This window comes from Vombatus ursinus, unplaced genomic scaffold (genome assembly GCF_900497805.2).
Source record: "Vombatus ursinus unplaced genomic scaffold, bare-nosed wombat genome assembly UNPS02007284.1, whole genome shotgun sequence".
Classification (NCBI taxonomy): Eukaryota; Metazoa; Chordata; class Mammalia; order Diprotodontia; family Vombatidae; genus Vombatus; species Vombatus ursinus.
The window spans coordinates 21,970,496-21,992,267 of record NW_020947062.1 but is presented as its reverse complement, the minus strand read 5'-3'; the positions used below and the strand labels follow the sequence as shown (position 1 = coordinate 21,992,267).

At 42.1% G+C, this 21,772-nt stretch overlaps 1 protein-coding gene across 6 annotated transcripts in view; it reads left to right on the top strand.

Annotated features, from left to right (window-relative positions):
* Positions 1-2,174: 2,174 nt before the first annotated feature.
* LOC114033654 (core histone macro-H2A.1) overlaps positions 2,175-21,772 on the top strand; it is a 101,637-nt gene continuing 82,039 nt past the window's right edge. For 2 of the 6 annotated variants that reach the window (XM_027849296.1, XM_027849297.1), the window contains exons 1-2: positions 2,175-2,372; positions 19,813-20,014. In XM_027849296.1, the coding sequence (XP_027705097.1) occupies positions 19,843-20,014 (172 nt within the window). In that variant the 5' untranslated portion in view covers positions 2,175-2,372; positions 19,813-19,842. Of the gene's footprint in view, positions 2,373-4,590; positions 4,630-19,812; positions 20,015-21,772 lie in introns of all 6 variants that reach the window. The other 4 variants (XM_027849294.1, XM_027849298.1, XM_027849293.1 and 1 more) reach the window with 4 other exon arrangements.

Here is a 21,772-nt window from a genome sequence, read left to right as displayed (position 1 = left end):
CAGTTCATTGTCCAATCACAGTTACCATCCAAGATACATGTACTGATGGACCAATTCTATGAATTGCCTAGCTTACTTCATATCATGGTCTTGATATTCTTCATCTATTTGTTTTTTCCTGTGGGAAGTTAGGCCACATTCTTTTGAGTGATTATATATCTCATTAGGGAACTCTGCTGTATTCTAATCAGCACAATGTCACCTGCAAAACAGAAGCTCCTGGAAGATCTCACAGTCTATAGAAAACACTTCTTTAGTATTTTGTGAAGGACATATTTCATAAGAGTAGGAAGCATCTTTGTCATATCTACATCTCCCTATTTTGTGCCTAACTTGATAATAATAATCATAGTGGAAAACAAAGCAATCTGGTGTTACATCTTTCAAACAGTCTTATATGATTTTAACATATGAAAGGGAAACACTTTGTTGGAAGAGAGTCTTTCAGGTGACATACTGCTATATAAATCAAATTTTTTATAGTCAATAAAAAATAAACACATTAGGATCTTGTATTCTTCATGCCCTCCAGTCAATTATATGCCTGTAAAGAATGTGTTCTGTTGTGGAATATCTTTTGTTAAAGTCTGTTTTCCTCATATCTTTCTAAGTGCTATAATCTGAGTGTCCATTAATCACATAACGACTTTGTAGAGATAAAAATGGCATTTAAGTCAGTAGTTATTGACATTTTCTGGGTTGCCCTTTTGGAGTGACAATGAGAGAAAACTAGACAGAGAGGTGGCCTTCTAGTCAAGAAAACACTGGTTAAAATCTTGCATCAAATATAATGGCTACATGACCCTGGGTAAATCTCTTAAACTTAAAAAGCACCAGGCAACTCTGAGCCAATAAACTGCTGCATTCATAGAAAGAAGAATCTCTTCACTCGGAGTTCCTTAATCAAGTCTGAGGACACACACACACACAGGCTTTCCCTCAAGTATGTGATGTCCTCTCCCCTTTCATACTTCCTGAGAATTTATTCCTCAGTGGCCTCTAAAAATCACAAGGAAGAGTGTTTTCTTCCACTTCCTTTTTTCCATTTCTAAACCAACCTGAGAGATGGTCAATGTTCCTGCTAAGGAAGGCTTCCATAATCATCTGCAATGAATGCTCTGCTGTGGTGTAGTGGAAGGAGCATTGAATTTGGAATGAGAGGTTCTGGGTTTGAATACTGGCTCTGCTACGCTAGCTATGTGACCTTGAGCTGCTCCTTTTTCCTGCTCTGGGTTTAAGTTTCCTGATCTACAAAACGAAGGATTTGAACTAGATGGTCAATCAGGTCAATTCCAGCCGTCTACCTGGGGTAGAGGAAGTTGATGATTGGATAGTCTTCGGTTATTTCTAAGTCTTTCTCCTGCTTTGGTCCTCATCCCTATTCACAGAGTTACCGTTTTCTTTCCAAGAATGGCTTAGGAAATCTGACGTGTGTTTGAGCTCTGCTCCACCACATCTCCACTGTCCCCCGACTTTTCTCAAAGGCACTCGCCAGAATAACTGCCACACTACAGTCTGAGATTATCCGGAAAAAGCCCTGAGAAGGGTCTGACTAGGGACAACAACTATGTCTACTGTCAGGGGACGAAGTAAAAAGGCGATGGAATTAATCTCTCCGCCTCACAGCAAGCAATGCATAAGTGGGAAGGTGGTTATCTTCAGCAAATCCAGCAGGACCGGCCAACCCCACCTCGCAGAATGCAAGCTCTTTGAGGGTAGGGACTGTTTTCTGTGTGCGCCTTTTGTTTCCTAACAGCCTTACCACCTCAGTGCCTAGCAAACAGCAGGCATTTAATAATGTTTTTCGAACTTAACTGGGAAGCAGTAATCTGACTGGCGGGAGGAGAAAGAGAAGGCCCTTTAGACTGCAGGACCGGAGCTCGAGCCTGCACAGGACAAGGAGCCAGGCTCTCCTGCAGAGGACTCCGAGACCGGGGACAGCAAGGCAGCTGGGCTGGAGTTCTCTAGTGCCTCAGGCTGCGGTTCGGGTCGTGCTCGTACGTGCACGCGCGAGGCCGCGCATTGGAAAAGGAGGGTGTAGATGGGGCGCGTGCACGGGAGCTCCGTGTTGGGAAGAGGGGGTGGAGAGGGAAGGGAAGGACCGCTGCCAGCCGGACACGGGCCGAGGATGGGGATGTGACGAGTGGCTCGCGGTGCATTGTGGGAATTCACACAGACCCTGCCGACTGGTTCCAGTTCACACGGCGGTTGATCAGAGAGAGAGGGAGAGTGAGGGGAGAGAGCGAGCGAGCGCGCGCGAGCGAGAGGGAGGGGGGGGGGAGAGACCGGACGAGCGAGCGCGGAGAGAAAGAGCGAGAGCGGCCGAGGCAGGAGACATATTGCTGCTGCTCCTGCTGCCTGGGAGCCGCTCCGTAAGTGATCGGCGGGGGGTGGGGGCAGGGTTCGGGCTTTCCCGCTCCTCTGGGGCCGTGCGCTTGTTTGCTGGGGCAGCAGTCGCTGCCGCACCCCGGGGCTGGTGGACTGCCCCGCGGGGCGCCCGGCTTTCCATTGAGAATTCTCGCTCCAGGCGGCGCGGGCTGCCCGGGCTGGATACGTTGTATCTCTTTGGTCTGGGCTTTGGGCGCGGGGAGGGGGGGAGGCTGCTCAGAGCCCGGGGGTGGGGGTGGGGGAGGACCTGCTCCAGCTGCCGGGAGAGCGAGAGAAAGGAAAAAAGGAAGAATTCGTTTGTTTCTCTCCCAGTTCCCTCCCCCCCTTTTTTTTTCCTTTAAAGAGGTCGCCTTGCTTTCTTTCCTTTCTTGCAAGGAAGCTTGCAAGGCCGACAGCTTCTTAATTTTTAAAAATAAACCCGGAAACCAACTTCCTTTGGAAGAAAAAAAAAAGCAAGCATCCTATCCCTGACGCTGCTGCCGCCGCCGCCGCTGCTGCCCTCCTCCTCCTCTCACCCGCCCCCACTCCCCTCCCGGGCCCCGGAGCCGGCGGAGCCTCCCGGAGCTGTTCCCGCCCTTCGGGGAGCCCCGGCCATTGGAGGGGGGGGGGGTCTGGGGAGGGTAGAGCCCAGTGCCTCTGGCTCCTTGAAGGGAAGGTGCAGAACCTGGGAAGAGGTGAAGAAAAGGACTCCTCCCCCTCCCCCTTCCACCCCTCCCCGCTCCTTGGCCAGGCCTGCACCCAGGGCGGTGTTTGGGAGTCTTGTGTTAAAGGTGCCTAAAGTTGCACTTGAAAGATGAGACAGCCTCGGCGGCAACGTGGCGCCCCGGAGTTATGAGAGTGTATGGGAGAGAGAAGGGGCTGTTCGGAAAGGGGGGGGGGGTTCCGAGGAGGGGGGGTTCCGAGGTTCCCAGAACAATACTGGCAGAGGGAGTGAGGGCAGAGAAGCACGCCCTGCAAGGAAGGAGGTGGATGTGCATGTGTGGGGATTTGAGCCTTGGCCGTTCCAGGTCCTGTCATTACTTCCCCTGGGGGAAGAAGTCCGAGGAGCTGCACTGGCAAGGGGTCCTCTTCAGTGGGGGGGAAGGATTGGACCGAGTTGACCCGGTCGGTACCCGAAGATGCTATTTGCACAAGCCTCTTCTCATTAGGGAACGATGGAGGTTTTGGGTACCGACCAGCACTCCACGTTCTTTAGTTTCTGGGTAGTTCTGTTTACAATTTTAATTTTTTTCTCGAAGGTAATTCCCGGAAGGGCCTATATTTCCCTTCTGTTGCAGCTTGGTGAAGTGCTGGATTTGGAGCCTGAAGAACTGAATTCGATACCTGACTTTGTCAGACTGTCCTGTGTAATCTTGGGCATGCCTCCGCACTTTGGGCCTTGATTTCCTCATCAGTAGAATGAGGGGGACTGGTGTAGATGACCTCTAGGGCCCCTGCTGGTTCTATATCTTTGATCCTTTGTAGGGTTGAGAAAGTATTGGAACTAAAGACTTGCCTGGCACTAGGAGGGAGGGTGGGTAGAGATTGGGAGGGGTGTTTGAATGTTGTCTGTCATCTCACCTGACCACCAGTGAGTGAATCCCTTTCCCCTAACAACCCATTACTCCCTCCATTACTTAAAGGAAATTCAGATTACGACTGTATTCTTAGTTCTTATATACATGTTAAGAAAATGCTTTATTTCAAAAGAGACCAAATGGATTATGAAGAGCAAGTAAATCTTAAGTCCAGCATTTGCACTTATTTTGAAAAACTTGTAAGATTTTAATGATGCCATAAACGTCTTATAAAAATAGAAAATTATAGTTTCTTGCCAGTTCCCTTCCCTTACACTCATAGTTTGAGGTTTCACAGTTCAAGGTGCTTCCTTCCTTTTAAAGATTAGGCATTCTTTAAAGACCATTTGCTTTTGTGGAGTTGGTAGCACTCATTCATAGCTTTGGAACTCAGTTTTGCCAACTGGGGCCCATCTTTACCCATTTGATTATGGAAGCAAACATTAATTTACTGGCCATGGTATCATTAAACCAGAAACTAGCACCTCTGATTTCCCAGATTTGACACCAACTCCTCTACAAACCAAGTTTAGTATGTTGTACCTCCTAAATTTCATGGGAAAGTTACAATTCCTCTTTATAAAAACATTTTTATGTTTAAAAACAGGATTTTAAAATTATGTATTTTTTTCTCTGCTTTTCACAGTGAGATAGTCAAATACTTCCACAATCTCCAAAAATCTAGGTTTGTATTCTTAATTTAATAATTGCAATATGTAACATTTATAAAGCACTTTAAAGTTTATAATAATACTTTACTAATAGTCTCTCATTTAATCCTCACAACAACCATATAGGGCGGGTACCATTATTATACCCATTTTACAGATGAGGAAACTGAGGTTAAGTAAAGCGACTTGCCCAGGACCCTACAGCTACTATGTTCAAGGCAAGATTTGGACTGAGGTCTTTCTGATTCCAGGTTCAGCACTCTATCCATTGCACCACTTAGCTGACACAGTTAGTGCTGGTATTGAAAGCTGACACACATAGTGCTGGAAATGAAGGCTAAAGGAAGCGTGAAGTTATACCAAGAAGAGGTTGGACATTGAGACATTTTATTTTCAGACCTCAGAAATTGTCCAGTTCCCCATAACAAATACAGATGGAGTATTTTAATGAATAGCAAGCTCAGCACAAATCAACACATGTGGCAGCCAAAAAAGCTAATTTCATCTTCAGAGAATCACAGTGCCTAGAACATGGGATGCAGTGGTATGGTTAGAGAGAGTGCTAGATTTGGGATCAGTCACTGATCAATCACTTCTCTCTGGGCCTCAGGTTTTTCCTCTACAAAATGGGAGGACCACCTCAGAGGGCCCTTCTAGCTCTAAATTTATGATCCTGTGGTACTCCCAAGTATGTTAAATTTCTGTCAAACAATATAGCTCTTTTATTCATTTAGCTAGAATTTATTGAGTGCCTACTATGTTCCAGACACCAAGCAGGGGATACAAAAACCACTTCCTGTCCTCAGGGAGCTTACATTCTCTTTTAGTATTGTTTTTAGTTCTAAGTACTACACTTTAGGAAGGATGTTGACAAGCAGGAGAGTGTCCAGAAAAGAGTGACTAGGATGATGGGAGTTCTTGAGGTTATACCATATGATAATCATTTCAAGGAAAGGGGATAAGGATTTATAAATCAATCAACCAACAAACATTAAGCATCTACTTTCTGCCAGGCACTGTGCATGTCCACGGTCACATAGCAAGTCAGGAGCACAAAGGGACTACAACCTAGGTCTTGACTTGAGTCATGTCTTTCTCTGTAAAGCCTTATACCCTTGCCCTGGATAAGAGCTGCAATGAAACTAAGTCATGATTTCTTTGTAAAAATAATAATTGGGGGGCAGCTAGGTAGCACAGTGGATAGAGTACCAGCCCTGGAGTCAAGAGGGCCTGAGTTTAAATCTGGTCTCAGACACTTGACACTAGCTGTGTGACCCTGGGCAAGTCACTTAACCCCATTGCCTAGACAAAAAAAAAAAAACTGAAATGACCATAACCCCTTATTATATGTACAGTGCTTTGCACTCTATAGTTTTCATAGTGTTTTCACTTATGTTATCTTATTTAATCTTTGCAGTATCTCTGTGGCGTATAGGCAGAATTAGTCACAGAATTGTTGGGGGGGAAAGTGTTTTATAAACTTTAAAACACTATTGAGTAGTATCATAGATTTAGAGCTTGAAGGGACCTTGGGCCTCATTTTATAGATGAGGCTCCTGGGAGGTGGCGAGTGAGGTTTTGACTAGCTCATGGTTCCCATAGTGTCTGAGGTAGGGTCTGAACAAAACTCTTCCTGTCTCCAAGCCCGGTGCTCTACCTGCTGCACCATCCAGCTGCCTTAAATGTTATTATTAATAGGTAATGACTTTGAGATAGCAGTCATTTTTAAAAAAAAAGATCTAGGGGTTTTAGTGGACTTCAAGCTCAACATATTTCAAATGTGACACAGTTGCCAGCAAATGAAAATGAAATCTTAGGTTGCATTAAAAAAGAGGACTAGGGATGTGAGAGTCCCACTGTGTTATTGTTTAGCTCACAAGTGGAGCACTGTCTTCAGTTCTGGGCACCGAGTTTTAGGAGAGACCTAGAAAGGTTCTGGAGGAATGGCAACCTGTATGGTAGAGAGTCCTGAGGTCATGCTATATAAGGGTAAGTTGAAGGTAGTGGGGATGTGTAGCCGGGAGAAGAGAAGACTTCCGGGTAGATATAATAGTTGTTTTCCAGTATTGACAGGGCTGTCATGTGGAAGATGTATAGTTTAGCTTGGGCCTGAATAGCAGAACTGGTGGTAGTGGGTAAAAACTGCAGAGAGGCAGATTTTGACTCCATCAGATTAAAAACTTCCTAAAAATTAGCTGTGTTCCTGTGTATTGAATTTCCCCCTACCCGAAGGTCTCCAAGCAAAGGTTGGCTGCCCACTTGTGGGGATGTTGTAAAAGGGATCTTACACAGCTTCATAGCTGGACAAGATGGTTTCTGAAGTTCCTCCCACCTCTGTAATATTGGATAATGCACAGATTAGGCTTCGGCATATAGGTATACTCAAACTTTCTGACAGCTCCTATTTTAATAGAAAACTGATAAGGATCAATTCATAGTACCCACTCACTTAGTCCTGTCTAAGGAGGCCCAAAATAGTAGGGAGTTTTGAAATATTATTCCAAGGTAGCCTACAAAAAATTTAGTTTGGACAAGTCATCATAACATCAAGCTAGTTCATTTTTTTTTACCTCTATCACTGCCACCAAGCAGTGTAGTGCAACTTGCTTTACTTACAAATCCAAAAGGAAAACCCCAAAATAACCCCCCAACAACAGCCTGACCACTTCTGATATTATCGCAGCTGCTCGTGAGGTTGTTCACCTGTTGTTTTACTGATCTAGGGCTGGTGGCCAGAGCAGACAGCTGTAGAGATTGTAGAGTTTTCTGTCTCTTAGTTCAGAAGGATTCTCTGAAACCCTGAAAGAAAAGGAGTTATGGTGACCAAGTATTTTACCCACTTCTGTGTTCTGCTTGTGTTTTCTTATATCATCCCAATTTCATTGAGGCTGTTTGGTACAGTGAATTGGCAGCAGATCTGGAGTTGGAGGACCTGGGTTCAAATCCCAGCTGTGCCACTTAGGATTTATGTGATTTTGGAGAAATCACTTCGTTTCTCTTTGTCTCAGTTTCCAGAAGAACAGAATAAGAGGGTTGGACTATGTAACCTTTGAGGTGACTTCCAGCCTGTGGTTCCAAGAATGTCTGCAAGCCAGTGTTTCCTATATATAAATTCACAAGCTTATGTTCTCTTGGCTGATAATTAGAAGAAAGTCTGGCTGTTCTGTATGAATGACTTATAAGAGTCATTTAGCAGTCAAGAACCTTGGAAATGTATTATTGTTTGGGAATGTTTTTTCACAGAACCACTTCACTATTCCTGGGAGCTTTTATTTGATGGGTTTCCTTTAGAGTGGATATTTTCCATTTTATATTGGGACACACCCTTCCGGACTGGGGATGAGGTGAGGAAATCACTTTGTGAATCAGACATTTGCCTTATGTATAAGGGCTTGTGCTTGGATCTGGGGATAAAGACCTTACAATCTAAGGTAATGCATGGCTATGACCCCAGGGAGAATAGTTAAGGTGACATCTGAAGTCAATTTAGTTACTTGAAATAAAATAGGAATTTTTTTTTTGTTTGTTTTGTTTTGTTTTGGTTAGGCTTTGGGGTTAAGTGACTTGCCCAGGGTCACACAGCTAGTACGTGTTATGTGTCTGAGGCCGGATTTGAACTCAGGTCCCAAAATAGGGATTTTACAAGATGGAGCTGAAGGGAGGGGGGATTCTCTTCTAGCCATTAGGGATGATATGTGTAAAGATGGGGAAGGGCAGAAATAGCATGGATAAAAGAATAGTCTTGTTCAGCTAGATTATAGACACTGAAGAGGAAACATTTTTTTCCTACATTGGTGGGGAATCAGGATCAGGTTAGAAAAGTAGTTTGGAGTAAGTCTAAAATGCCAGGTTCAGAACCTTGTACTTCAATCGTTAGGCAGTGGGGAGTCCCTGAAGGTTTTATGGGTAGAGAAATGTAATGATCAAAGTAATTCAAAGGGAAGATACCTTGGGTGGCTGTATGGAAGATGAATTTAAGAAAGCATAGGCTACAGTCAAGAGAACTGGCTATGAGGTGAGGCTATTTGAGAATCTAAGGAATTCCTGAATTGGGGTGGTTGTAATGAGTGTGGAAATGAAGACTAGAGGGATTTTTGTTTTCCTTACTGGGTATTAACATTTGACAAAATTTCCTTTAAGCAAGTAAGCATGGCTTGGGTGGTCTACATCGGTGTTATCCCTTCTGTAGTAGATTTTCCAAGGCAAATTGAAGCTCCCTGTCAATTGGCTGATGTTCAGATGCACACTAGGTTAGTTTTAAGCCCCAAATAAACAAATTAGGAAGACAAATGCATAGCAGGTAAAATGACATACAGTATTCCAAAGCACAGAATAACTGGGTCTTTGGAATATATGTGTGTTGGGCTCACCTGTAGTACTTCATGGCTGGCTTCCAAAGGATTGTGGAGAGTTGACTGTAGGATACTTAGCTAGTGCAGCATGCTTTCAAAGAAGTGTGTTTGTGTGCATGAATGGGGACAGATGACATTCTTGATTGGCTGGAAAACTAGAGCAGCCCCTATTTTAAGCCAATCAGAGTGACACTTTTTAACCCCAGCCCAGTGAGTGATGGTTATTGTACTGTATCCTATGCCTCTTGGGAGTGACAACATTGACATGGTTAATCATTTTGTATGATGGGAATAAATGGAAGAGAATGTTGTAACAGGATTAGTGTCTCATGCTCCAGAATTAAGTGTCTCAGATTGGCCTTGGTGATTGAAGTTGATGGGAGGGTGACAAATGCTTGTGTAGAAAGTGGGCATTTATCCAACTCCATGAGATCATTATCCTGTGACAACATGGCTTTGATCTGAGCACTAATCTTACGGAATCTGTCATCCTTATAGTAGGATGTAATTATCTTTAAATAGCTGTCACCAATCAGACTCTAATCAATACTTTTATTTGTGGTAAATGAACAAGTATTAATTATTTAGCTAATAAAAAACCCTTTGTAATATATCTTTAAGCCATTTTGTAATTGTCTCGATTATTTGCTTCTTGTTACTTGGTTTTTAGGTCTGTCTAATAATGGAGTTAAATTGCCAAGTCTGAAAAAAAAAAAACCTGTATTTGGCTTTCTGCAAGAGAAAAACTTTTAAAAGATGTGCAGAGGTGCTTATTTGGATATAACTTTAGGACATCTTTTTGTTTCCTACATTGTTGGGGAATCAGGATATCTGGGTTCTATTCTGGCTGAGCTGTTCACATTCAACCTTAGATTAGTTTCATAGCTTTTGTGGGCTTCAGTTTCATGAATTGTAATAGATAAGAAAAGAATAATCTTTGGCCTACTCATCCCTCTTACAAGTATGTGAGAAGGGTATATGAATGAGGCACTTTGAACTCCTTGGAGGAAAGTAGTATGTACTTTGGAAGTGGAATTGGTATTAATGGATTCTAGTGTGGGCATGACAGACATTTCTCATAATGGTGTCCTGAAAAAGTCACACATATAGTATTGCTTAGAACTAGTGTGTAGTCCCAAAATTAGGAAAGGAGATTGTTTGGAAGAGAGGCATAGATGATAATAATTGTAAAGTGTTTCACACAGTGCTTGGCACATCGTAAGAGCTATAGAAATGTTAGCTATTATTATCATATGTAATAAAGCACTGTCTTCACAGCAGCCCTGTGAGGTAGGCAGTGCAAGTCCCAGCTCTGACACATATTACCAGTGTGACTTTGGGCAAATTATTTAACTTCTCTAAGCCCCAGTTCCCTCATCCATAAAAGGAGAGGATAGAACTAGAAAATAATGTCTGAGCCCTTCCAGCTATAGATTTTATGATTAATCAGTCTGTCAGTATGCTTTTATTAAGCCCTACTATGTGGCAGGCATAGGGAAAACAAATAGAAAAGGGAGCCAGTCTGTACCTGTCAGGGAAATATCAGCCTACTAGGGGGATGCAGTGTGTTCACAGATATGTATGAAATAAATACAGAATGATAAGTGCCTTCAGGGTTCTTTAAAAAGGTGGCCCTTGGGCTGAACTTTGGAAGGAGCCAAGAGTTCTAAGAGGCTGAACATGCTAGGCATGGAGAACCTCTTCTCCAAACAGGCTGTGCCCTCCAGAGGCCTAGGGCCAGGAGTCCTGTAAGTATTCTATCTGTTTGAAAGATGAGAAGTTTAAGCAACTGGCAGGGTAATATTCTGGTAAGTAGCCCTCGACTTCCTACTGCCCTTGAAGATTTCCAGAGAGCTTTACTATCCCATTTGGTCTTCAGAAAACCCTGTGAAGGAGGTGCTGTTGTTAGCCCCATTTTACAAATGAGGAAAATGAGGCTGAGGTTAAATGATTTCCTCAGGGTCACATATCTAGTAAGTGGTAGTTTCTACTAAGGTAGGATTCAATCTCAAGTCGTTCTGATTCTAAATATGGAACTCTTATCCATTCATCATCACCATAGGGTTGGCCACAATGTAGTGAATTTTTTTGAGAATAGCTTACTAAAAACTCATGAAGACATGTTTATCTGCTTAGGTACTGTTGCACAGTGGAAAGAGCACTGGATTTGTTGTCAGAGGACCTAGATTCAAATCTCAGCTCTGCCATTTTCTATTTGTATAACTTTGGGCAAGTCATTTCACATCTCTGGGCCTCAGTTTCTTCATTTGTAAAATGAAGGGATTGGATTCAGTTATGTCTAAGTTTCCTTCCAGCTTGAAGTCTGTGATCCTTCTGTATATATTGGGCTGTGATCAGTATCAGTGGAGGGAGTGCCCATATTCATGAAATCATGGATCCTCTGAAGTATTGAAATAAAAAGCATTTATAGAGCTCCTCCTGTGTGTCCAATATCAAGTCAGTGATGCATAGGATACAAAAGAAGACCTTTTTATCTCTAGGATTTCATATTTTAGTTGGAGATGCAATCAGTCAACAGGTATTTATTAAGCACCTACTATGTGCTAGCCACTGTATTAGGGATAGTATAAAGATAAAAATGAAATAGTCTCTGCCCTTGAGGAGCTTATCTTCTATCAGGGGAGATAACATACATACGTGTGTATGTATATATGTATATGTAGATATGCATTATATATGTGTGTATGTATACATATATGTATATGTGTGTAAATATATCGGAGACATGAAAAATAAAGGTTAATGTGAGGCAAGGGATTAGAGCTTAATTTAGGAGGTGGTGTTTTAGTGAGCTTTGAAAGAAACAGATTCTGAGAGGTAGAGGTGAGAAGGGTTGCATCCTAGGCATAGAGAACAGCCAGGGGTAAAGCATGGAGATTGCAGATGTACTGTCACGTATGAGGAGCAATCAGAAGGCCGTTTGGCTGGACCGTAGAGTGCATAAAGGGGAGTGATAGAAGACGGGACAGGTAGGAAGGAGCTAGGTTACGAAGGGTTTTAAATGCCAAACTAAGGAGTTTACCCTTGATTCTAGAAGCAGTAAGGCAGTGGTTCCTTATTGGAGTTTACTTATTGAGCAGAGGAGTGACATGGTCTTACCTGTGCTTTGTGAAAACCACTTTTATCTCGGTGGAGGATAGGAGGAAGGGGGAGACAGTGCAGGCATGAAGAACAATTAGGCCAATACAGTAGTCCAGGTGAGAGTTGAGGAGTGCCTGAACTAGGATAGTGGCTGTGTAAGTAGGGAGGGGGAAAAGTTAACATGAAAAAATGAGAATGACACAGGACTGTAGAATCCAGTGTTGGAGGGGCTGTTGTCCCAACAGTAACTGGGACATGGAGTGGTCAGGGAAGGTTTCCTAGAGGCGGAAGGGCGGGAAATGGACTTCAAGGATGGGTAGGATTTAGAGAGAATGTGGAGAAAAGGAAGATATTAAAGAGAAAAGGAATAGCATGACAGGACTAAGACTGACAAGTGGAGAAGTAAGGTCCAGAGTTGGGGAACAGTGTGCTGTTTGGTTGGATAGGTGGGCTGGGGCCAGGTTATGGATGGCCTTGAAAGCTATTATAGTTCCCACAGACTCCAGGGCTTGCTCTTCTCTTCTGATGATGGGGCAGTTTTTTTAAAAATTTACATAAGTCACCTGATCTGATCTCAGTATCCTAGTGCAGGTGGCAGACACATAGCTTATTTTCCCAATCTGACCCACAAACATACTGATCCCTGCTCTGCTACTCTCTTATCTGTGTGACCTCCCCTACCTGGGTTTCATCTATAAAATAAAGGGTTTGGTCTAAGGACCAGAGAAGGAGAGTGAGGAAGTCACATGACTAAGGCTGTATGGCTAGAAAGTGGTAGAGCAGGGTGTAACACTGAGGTCCTCAAACACCTGTTCCTGTGTGTTTTCCTCCCTGGGGACTGGCAAGGGTTGGAGAGGGTTGTCCTCTCCCTCTACCTTTCCATATGAGATATACCCCTCAGTGTTCCAAGTATTCTGTGTTCAGTCAAGGTGAGTGATAATAAGCGTATATTAGAGCATTTTAGGGTTTTCAAAGCATTTTCCGGTGCAGGTATTATTTTCCTCACTTTACAAATTAGGAAATGGAGGATCAGAGAAGTTACATGACTTTTATTCTTGTCACAGCTAATTTAGTGCTAAAGCTGGAAGGGGTCAAATTTGTGGCTTTCCAAAACAATGAGGTGATTTTCTTGGGTAGGAAAAGAGTAGGGTCTTTGCAAAACACATTGTTGGAAATGCTTTTTGTAAGTGGTCACTTTGTTAGAAATTTCAGTTCCTCCATCTGACCAGGTGACAGACAAAACAATAGCTGGACCAGACTGACGTACAATGGCTATCACAGTAACCTAATGTCCAATCACTTTCCTGAACATACGACAATTGATGGATGTGTAGGAGAGCAGAGATGGCTCCAGGGTGGTTCACATGGGAAGGATCAGAGTTTGAGGGGCTAGATTGTATGTATTTTGCATAAAAATAAGTCTAAGAAAAACATTTTCAGTTTGGAGTAGAGAGATAAATTAGGATTATTGGATTTAAGAGGTGGAAAGGATCAGCTAGTGACCCAGGGGTGGGGAACCTGCAGCCTCAAGGCCACATATGGCTCTTTAGGACCTCAAGTGCAGCCCTTTGACTGAATCCAAACTTTACAGAACAAATTAAGACTCTGGGGCAGAGCTTCTTAACCTGGGGTCCATGAACCAGTTATTAATATATTTTGATAGCTGTGTTTGAAAATAATGTTTCCTTTGTGAGTCTACGTGTTTTAGTTTATTCATTTAAAAACATTTAAGAATGGGGTCCATGGCACAAAAGAAAAGGCAAAGAATCTCTGATCCAGTGCAGTCCCCTCATTTAAGGGATGAGGAGAGAGGTACAGAGAGGAAGTGCATTGTTCAAGATGTCGTAGGCAAAGCCAAGACTCAGGCTCAGATCTTCTGACCCCAAATGCTAGACTTGTAATTAAGAAGATTGGAGTCAGAGGAACTGAAGCAATTCATGACTTTGATTTCTTCATTATGTAAATCTACTATCTTGTGTACATTCTCTGTAGGCACTTAGCTCTCATTAGTCATAGATGGACTGAAACCATATTGCCCAACCTGATAGCATTCATGCTTCTACAGAGCTATTTGGGGAAGCCTCCCTGTGGTTGTTTGATGCTTTCATCAAGGATACTGTCAGTATGTGTTTAGATCATTCTCAAAGATCTTATAGGGATGAGAAGTAGACTATGTAACTAGAATATATATTCTGGTTTACTCTTCCACAATGACTAAGCAGTAATTCTATATTAAGTACCACTGTGTGTCAGAAACTGTGCTGGGCACTGGATAGACAAAGACAAAAGCAGAACAGTTCTTTTCCTCTAGAAGCTTATGGTCTATCAGAGAGAAATAATAATATGTATGTTCATAAGTATATACAGAATCCACACCAAATAAATGCAAGATAATTTCTGGCAGGGAGGGGCACTAGCTGTTGGTAAAGAAAGGCAGGTGATTTAAATGCAGAGTAGAGCTGGAAGGAGCCTTAGAGACTAATCAGCCTTCTGATTTTACTTAAGGGTAGATGAGAGCAGAGAAGGGATCCATGCAAGGTCACCCAGCAAGACCTTGGAGGGAAAATAGAAAATAAACATTAAGAAAAGCATTAAATAAATACAGAAAGGTAAAAACATTGCCCCTATCTGTGTCTCAGTTTAAAGGGAAATATTTAAAAATCTGATATGGAAACTTATTCCAGAGATGATTTGCTATGAAACATGACTGTAGAGTGAGGGTGCTTGATTCTAGGTGGCTAACATGGCATGCTGGTCAGACAGATGCCTTCTCCAGTTTGGTTTAAAAATCTTGGAATGAAATGACTATAAAGTGCACTAAGTATGAAAAATACCCTTAAAATGCTGTTTTGTCTACACTATACAAAACTGAGAGGAGTTAAGAGGTTGCTGTTATTCATTTGTTTGTTTTGTACTACACGTGGGTCCCTTGGCAGTTTGAGGAAGCCTATGAACCCCTTCTCAGAATGTTCTTAATAGCCTAAATTAAGATACACAGGGTCACAAAGGAAACCAATTACACAGTGGAATAAGATTATCAAAATGTAAAAAAAATTTCACAGACCCCAGGCTAAGCACTTAATTTGATACAAAGTCCGAAGAACTTTCTTCCCTAGGTTGATTGCTATTTTGGTGTCCCAGGTCAGCTTCAGGGAAGGATGTTAGGCTGAAGAGACAGTAAGCAAATCAGAAACATGCAAGAGGAAGAGGAATTAGCACTGAATCTCATTCATAATGAGCTGGTGCTTCATTAGAAGAAAAAGTTATCATAATCCAGTCCCCTTAACCTGTACAACCAGGCATCCCCTGGTGAGGGGTGGTCAGTTTCTTTGAAACTTAGGTATGAGGAATACAAAAACAAAAACCTCTAATGCCCTTGTTCATCTAGAATCATGGGGCCATAGTTTCTGAACCCCAAACTGAGACATGTCTGAAAAAGGCAATTTCATTTGCAAAGCCTTATTTGAAGTATATTTCCCTTTCCTGAAGTTGCAAGTTTATTTGAAAGTTCACTGCCTTGCTTGACTGAAACTTTGAACTTCTTAACTATTTATCTTGTACACTTAGCTAGTTGGAGCTGTTGGCAAAAATTACTCACACAGAGATAAAAAACCTTTATGCAGTTTTTTTCAAATTTTAATTTCTGTAAGTCTGAAATATATAGCTGTAATAGACCAGCTTTTGTTCTGGCCCATACACCTCTGCTTTGCCAGGCAGTTTGGCTCTTCCCTAGGCCAGGTGTAAATGTAAAGTTGGGGCTATTCAGTTTTTCAGGGCAAGCTGCTGGAAACAGATCCTGTGAATACCTGAGTACAAAATGGGACGGAGAACTTTAATTCAAGGGAACAAGATGTGCTTCAGAGCCTGTCAAGCACAGAAGTGTAATTGTTCCTCTGTCGAGCAGAGGTCATCCTCTTCTCTAGCTGTAATTAGCCAAAAGTCACTGAAGGCAACTATGACTAACTACTTAAGGTAAACCATGCCCCCAGGGATTGTTGAAGGGTGTTATGAGCTAAAGTCACAGTTCAAATAAAGAGCTAAACTAATTTCAGGAAATATTTATCACTTTTTCATATGCTTCTATTTAAAATACAGAAACACCCACCCATTTTAAAAATTGTAATAGCAGTACGTGACTTTGATATCCATAGACTCAATGGAAATTTCTATTTGGACTTATGGTTCTAAGAAATAATTTGCAGTAACACTACGCAGAAGGTAGCAAAATGTTTATTCAAAGCCAGGTTTGGATCCTTCAGACATTATATGAGCCAAACATTTCCTGCTTTTAGTGGGTAGAAGCACCTGTAAATAAGGAATATTTTAAGTCACATTCATTCATTCAACAAACATTTTTATTTTAAGTCACATTCATTCATTCAACAAACATTTTTATTAAGCATTCTTCACAGCAGGCCAATGAGGTTGGTGGCACAGGTTGCAGCCCTGCATTGTAATTTATTACCTTTGTGACTCTTAACTTTTTGATTTGGTGCATTTAACTTCTGTGAACCTCAGTTTCCTCATTTCTAGAGCCATTTTTTACAGGTATTTGGAGGGATTTGGGGGAGAGTTCTAGCAAGTTATTGCTTTTACTCTGCCATCTTTCCCTTCTCATTTCTAAAATGAGGGAGTTGGACTAATTTCCAGAAGCTAGGGCTGTGACTTACCATTGAAAGTACTGTTAGATAGTGGTGAAGATGTAAAGTTGACATAAGACACAGTCTATCCAGACCTCTTGGTATTGTAAAGGAATGAGATGCATTGCATTGATAGACACCAAATATAAACATTCTCATTTAAATGAGCAAGGCTTGTAATTCTGAGGACTGCATTTCTAACTATAAGCCATAAGCCCTGTTTCTGCTTTATCTAGCCTTTAGGGGGCAATATGCCATCCTTTGGTGGCATAGATGTATCACAAACAATAAGATCTGTCTTCTTTGGACAACTACCTCAGGGATTGATTCTGTTGTTTTTTTTGTTTTGTGTTTTTTTTTTTTTTTTTAGGCAATTGGGGTTAAGTGACTTGCCCAGGGTCACACAGCTAGTACGTGTCAAGTGTTTGGTCTGAGGCTGGATTTGAACTCAGGTCCTCCTGACTTCAGGGCTGGTGCTCTATCCACTGTGCCACCTAGCTGCCCCTGGGATTGATTTTGAACGAAGGCTTGAGTTGCCTTAGCTCCTATCAGATTTGTCTGTCATAGAACTCTGATTTTTCTAAGAATTAAGCTTACACACATTTGAACCAGGCCTCTCAAGGGACATTGGAACCCCAAAGGGGAAGAATGAAATAGTGAGACAGATATAAAATATGTTGCATCATTGGAAAATGCCTGATGCAGTGAACAGAGTGTACCTGGTAGTGCTGTTTATGAGACTGTAATTAGTGTTTTTATAAACATATTTCTATGGCCTTCAGTGAGCTGAAATAACATTATATATAACTGGCCCTCTGGACTGATGACTGAGGCCTTATTTAATGATGTTAGCTCCATTTCATAGATTAAGAAACTGAGCAGATAAAGGGGTCATGTGAACTGCCAATAGTCAGTGATTCTGCTGAGAATTCTATACTGTGGCAGCAAGGTATAGTGGAGAGAATGCTGGATTTCAAACTGGAAGACCGAGGTTCTAGTCTTAGGTCAACTGTTTACCAGTTGTGTAGATGAATCACTTAATCCCTTAAGTCTCAATTTTCTCACTTGTCAAATGGAAAAATAGGATTTACACTACCTACTTTCTCAAAGAGTAATTTTGAGGAAAATATTCTATGAATTGTAAAGTGAACTACATTTCTTGACACCAACTTCATTGTTCCATCACACTTGACACAAATGAAAAACCCAAGAGACAGTTTCTGAGTAATTAATAATCAATTTATTAATTAGCCTAGTTAATAATCAATAAATTGATGGTCATTGGTTTCTCTCGGTAGCTAAAGACAAAAAACATGAAGAGACTGGAAGCCTTAATGTACTTTTGGAAAAGGGAATGCCCCTGACAGATAAAAATCAACCCTGATTGGTGAACAATTTAATGAGAAGCCAAACATATTAGTGAGGAAGTGGGCTAAAAGTCTTCACATCCTCCTGCTGAGAATGTGACTTCATCGTGAGACTCGGCCACCTCCAGCAATCTGGACAAAGGAATCTGTCTCTACCCAGACCACTCTGGTTGGTTTTCTCCATGAGCTGGGTTACCCTAAATTTCAGTGGGGGGAGGGAGCAGTACAAGGACATGGACTCAATGCTTTGGGGCTGAAATTCACCTAGATTAGATTCTGTTTGTACTTTAAGCAGAAGTGAGGTCTCATGGTTGGGTGGGGTCCCACTCAAGATTGTGGAGCATGTTCACAGAGGATTTGGACAGTCTCATCTACCAGCCTCATCTGTCAGTCTTGTCCTTCAGAGACTGACTGACTGACTTCCAGGGGCTGGTCCCTGAATGAGGAAATAAAGAGCAAAAGCCTTAATCCTAATTTAATAACTGGTTGTTAATGTAATAAAAAATAATTTCCCATACACTGGTTCATGGTATCGAGTGCTTAAGAAAACTTACTATTCAAAAAATATGAGCCAAGGAGGACAGGATCATAGATTTAGAGTTGAAAGGGCCCTTAAAGGTCATCTAGTTCAGCTCCCTCCTTTTACAAATGAGGAAACTGAGGTTCACAGGGATTATGCACTTGTCCAGAATCACACAGCCTCTAAGTTTCAGAAGTGGGTCTTCCTGACTTCTAGTCTAGCATCCTATCTACTGTACCTTGCTACCTGTTAGGTTTCAGAGAATTTAAATTGAAGTGCTTATTGAGGACCTACTGTGTTCTAAGAACTAGGCTTGGCCCTGGGGATGCAGAAACAAAAATGAAATCATTCCTGCCCTCGTGATATCTTACATCCTATGCCCAAGGTCACATAATTAGTGAATAAGTCAAGACAGGATTTGAACCCACTGCTTTGGACTCCAAATGTAGCATTTTCCCCTGTATCTTTAAGGTATGTTTTATGTAAGTGTAGCAATATTAGCTGTCAGTCTTGCTGCTTTCCCCCACTTGGCTTCCTCTCACTGCCTGCCTGATTCTTTAGCATCACCTGTAACAGGTTAGAGGAGGGAGAGGGACTGCCTGCTGTTTCTCTCTAGACTCAGCAAGTATTTGGTAGAACCTTCAAGTTCGGGGTGCCCATAAATTAAATTCCAAGGAGACTTGAAAGGTGGTTCCTCTTGCCACTTAGAACCATAGGCATTAAGTTAGTCATGGATTTTAAGATTCAGTCATTCTCCATGCCAGTGAAGTAGCTTCAAAATATTTATGGTCAGCAAATAGATAAGCCCTGGGTTTTAGTTCTGTGTAAATATAATGATTAAATATAAAGCATAGAGAACCTAGCAAAGAAATCCAATTTTCTCTTTTAAGTATACAGTATAAAGGCACTTAAGGACAGTAATCATTTTCATGGTAATATTTAAATGGAATGGCAAATAAAGTAAATGGATGTCACAGTGTCGGACATGGAAAGTGGAATCATTTAAAGGAGGGAGGAGCAAATTCATTCCAAGAGAATAAAGAGGACTTAAGTCTTCTTTTCAAGTCTAGATGGAAGAACCGAATCCACTGTCTTTTATTTGCCTTCATTTGGACAAATATGAGGTAGACTATTAGTCTGTGCATGCATGTCCTGTTCCAGACGATCCCAGAATTAGAGTGGGAGATCTGATTGCTTTTTCCCTTTGCCTTTGTAGTGTGCTGTTTCACATCCAGGAAAAAACAAGATGTCAAGCCGGGGTGGGAAGAAGAAGTCCACCAAAACCTCCCGGTCAGCAAAGGCTGGAGTTATCTTCCCTGTGGGGCGGATGTTGCGGTACATTAAGAAAGGACACCCCAAGTACAGGATTGGGGTGGGTGCTCCAGTGTACATGGCTGCTGTGCTGGAATATCTGACTGGTGAGTCTGACTCAACTTGGATGTGAAGTGGCCATCCAGCAAGCATTCACAGGACATGTATTGTGTGCCCAACCTGGAGCTTCTTTGTGGAGCCTGGGGTGGGTGGGGGAGAGGGTTATTTGGGGGGAAAGGGGAGACACAGAGGAGAAGAAGAAGCTGTAGAGTTTATCCTCTCAAGTTTACAGTCTGACATGACTTTATGCACAAAGAAACAATTGGTGAATAATATGTTTAAATGCTAAAATGTGATATAGACGTAGGTTCAGGAAAGGGGGAGATCAGTGTGGGCTGAGGAATTTAAAGAAGGCTTGCAGGAGGAGGTGGGCTTTGAGCTGAGCTTTGATGGATGGGGAGAATATGGATCGGCACAGAAAAAAGAGGAGGAGGAGGGCATTTCAGGCTAAGACAGCAGCATGAACACAGACATAGAGACAGGGATAAGTGGGGTGTGCTTAGGGGACAGACCATTTATGTGGAGTAGCAGGGGCGTGTTGGGATAGTTGGAAAGAATGCAATTTAATGAACATTTATTAAGCACCTTCTATGTGTGAGACCCTATACTAGAGCCTGGGGATTCAAATGAGGAATGCAGTCTCTGTCCTCAAGGAGCTGGCGGTGTGGATAAGGCATGTACAAAAGGCACGTGCCAAAGAAAGATTTTACAAAGGAGGATGCGGTTACCACAAAGGCGAGCTCCAGACAAAGTGGTTGAAGAAAATTTGAGAAGGGATGGAACACTTGAGACTGGGGGAAGTTGGAGGAGTTTTTTTAGGGAAAAGGCTTCCTATAGAATCCCACTAGTAAAAATTAAACTCCTTGAGGTCAGGGATAGTTTCATGTCTGTCTGTTTTGTATTATGTATTTTTTTTCTGTCTGGACCTGTGATTTCCTTAATAAGAGGAACTCTTATCTGCTAGTATAGATGAGCACCTGTTGTACAACTTAATGTCTCAGAGATTGGCCATGGGAACAGGGAGGTTAAGTCACTTGTCCCAACTGATAAGTGTCAGAGGCAGAACCTTGACCCAGGTCTTTTGGATTCCAAGGCTGCTGATAATATTTTGCACAGAGTAGGAACTTAATAAATGTTAATTGAATATTTATTGAAATATAAGTCTCAACAAGATGGGGTTTAGGTTCCTCAAATCTAATAGACCTAGTTCTCATGGAGCCATATTTTTGTTGTCCCACTGCTATTACTTTTGGCACTTGGGAAATAAGAAGGCAAAACTGTCATGCTAGTGCAAACCAACTCCTGTGTAAAGTGTTCAACCAGGAGTGGGTAAGATACACTACAGATAGATAATCTAGGGGAAAGAACAGTGGGTTGGGAGTCAGTAATTGCTCGGACAGTCATCCATTGTCCAAAGCAGTAGTGCCTTTTGACTTTGCTTGAAAGGGATCATCCAGGCTGCTCAAATACATCCAGTGATGAGGAATCCACTGCTTTTCAAGTCTGCCTGTACTCTGAACTTCCATTTTCTCATCCATTAAATAGAGGCAATTATTTTTGCTTATTGTAGAAGCAAACTAACATAGTGGGTAGTGAACTGGCTTTAGGGTCAAGAAGACCGAGTTTCAGTCTCACCTCTGACACATACTGTCTGTATGACCCCAGACTCTCTAAAATGATAAGTTCCTTATCAGGTACTGATCTACATTGATAAAGGGACTTAATTGATCAGGAACTCCTTAACCCAATGAAATTACAGGCTAGGATGAAAAAAAAAACTACTACAATTCCTTCCTCATAGGGTT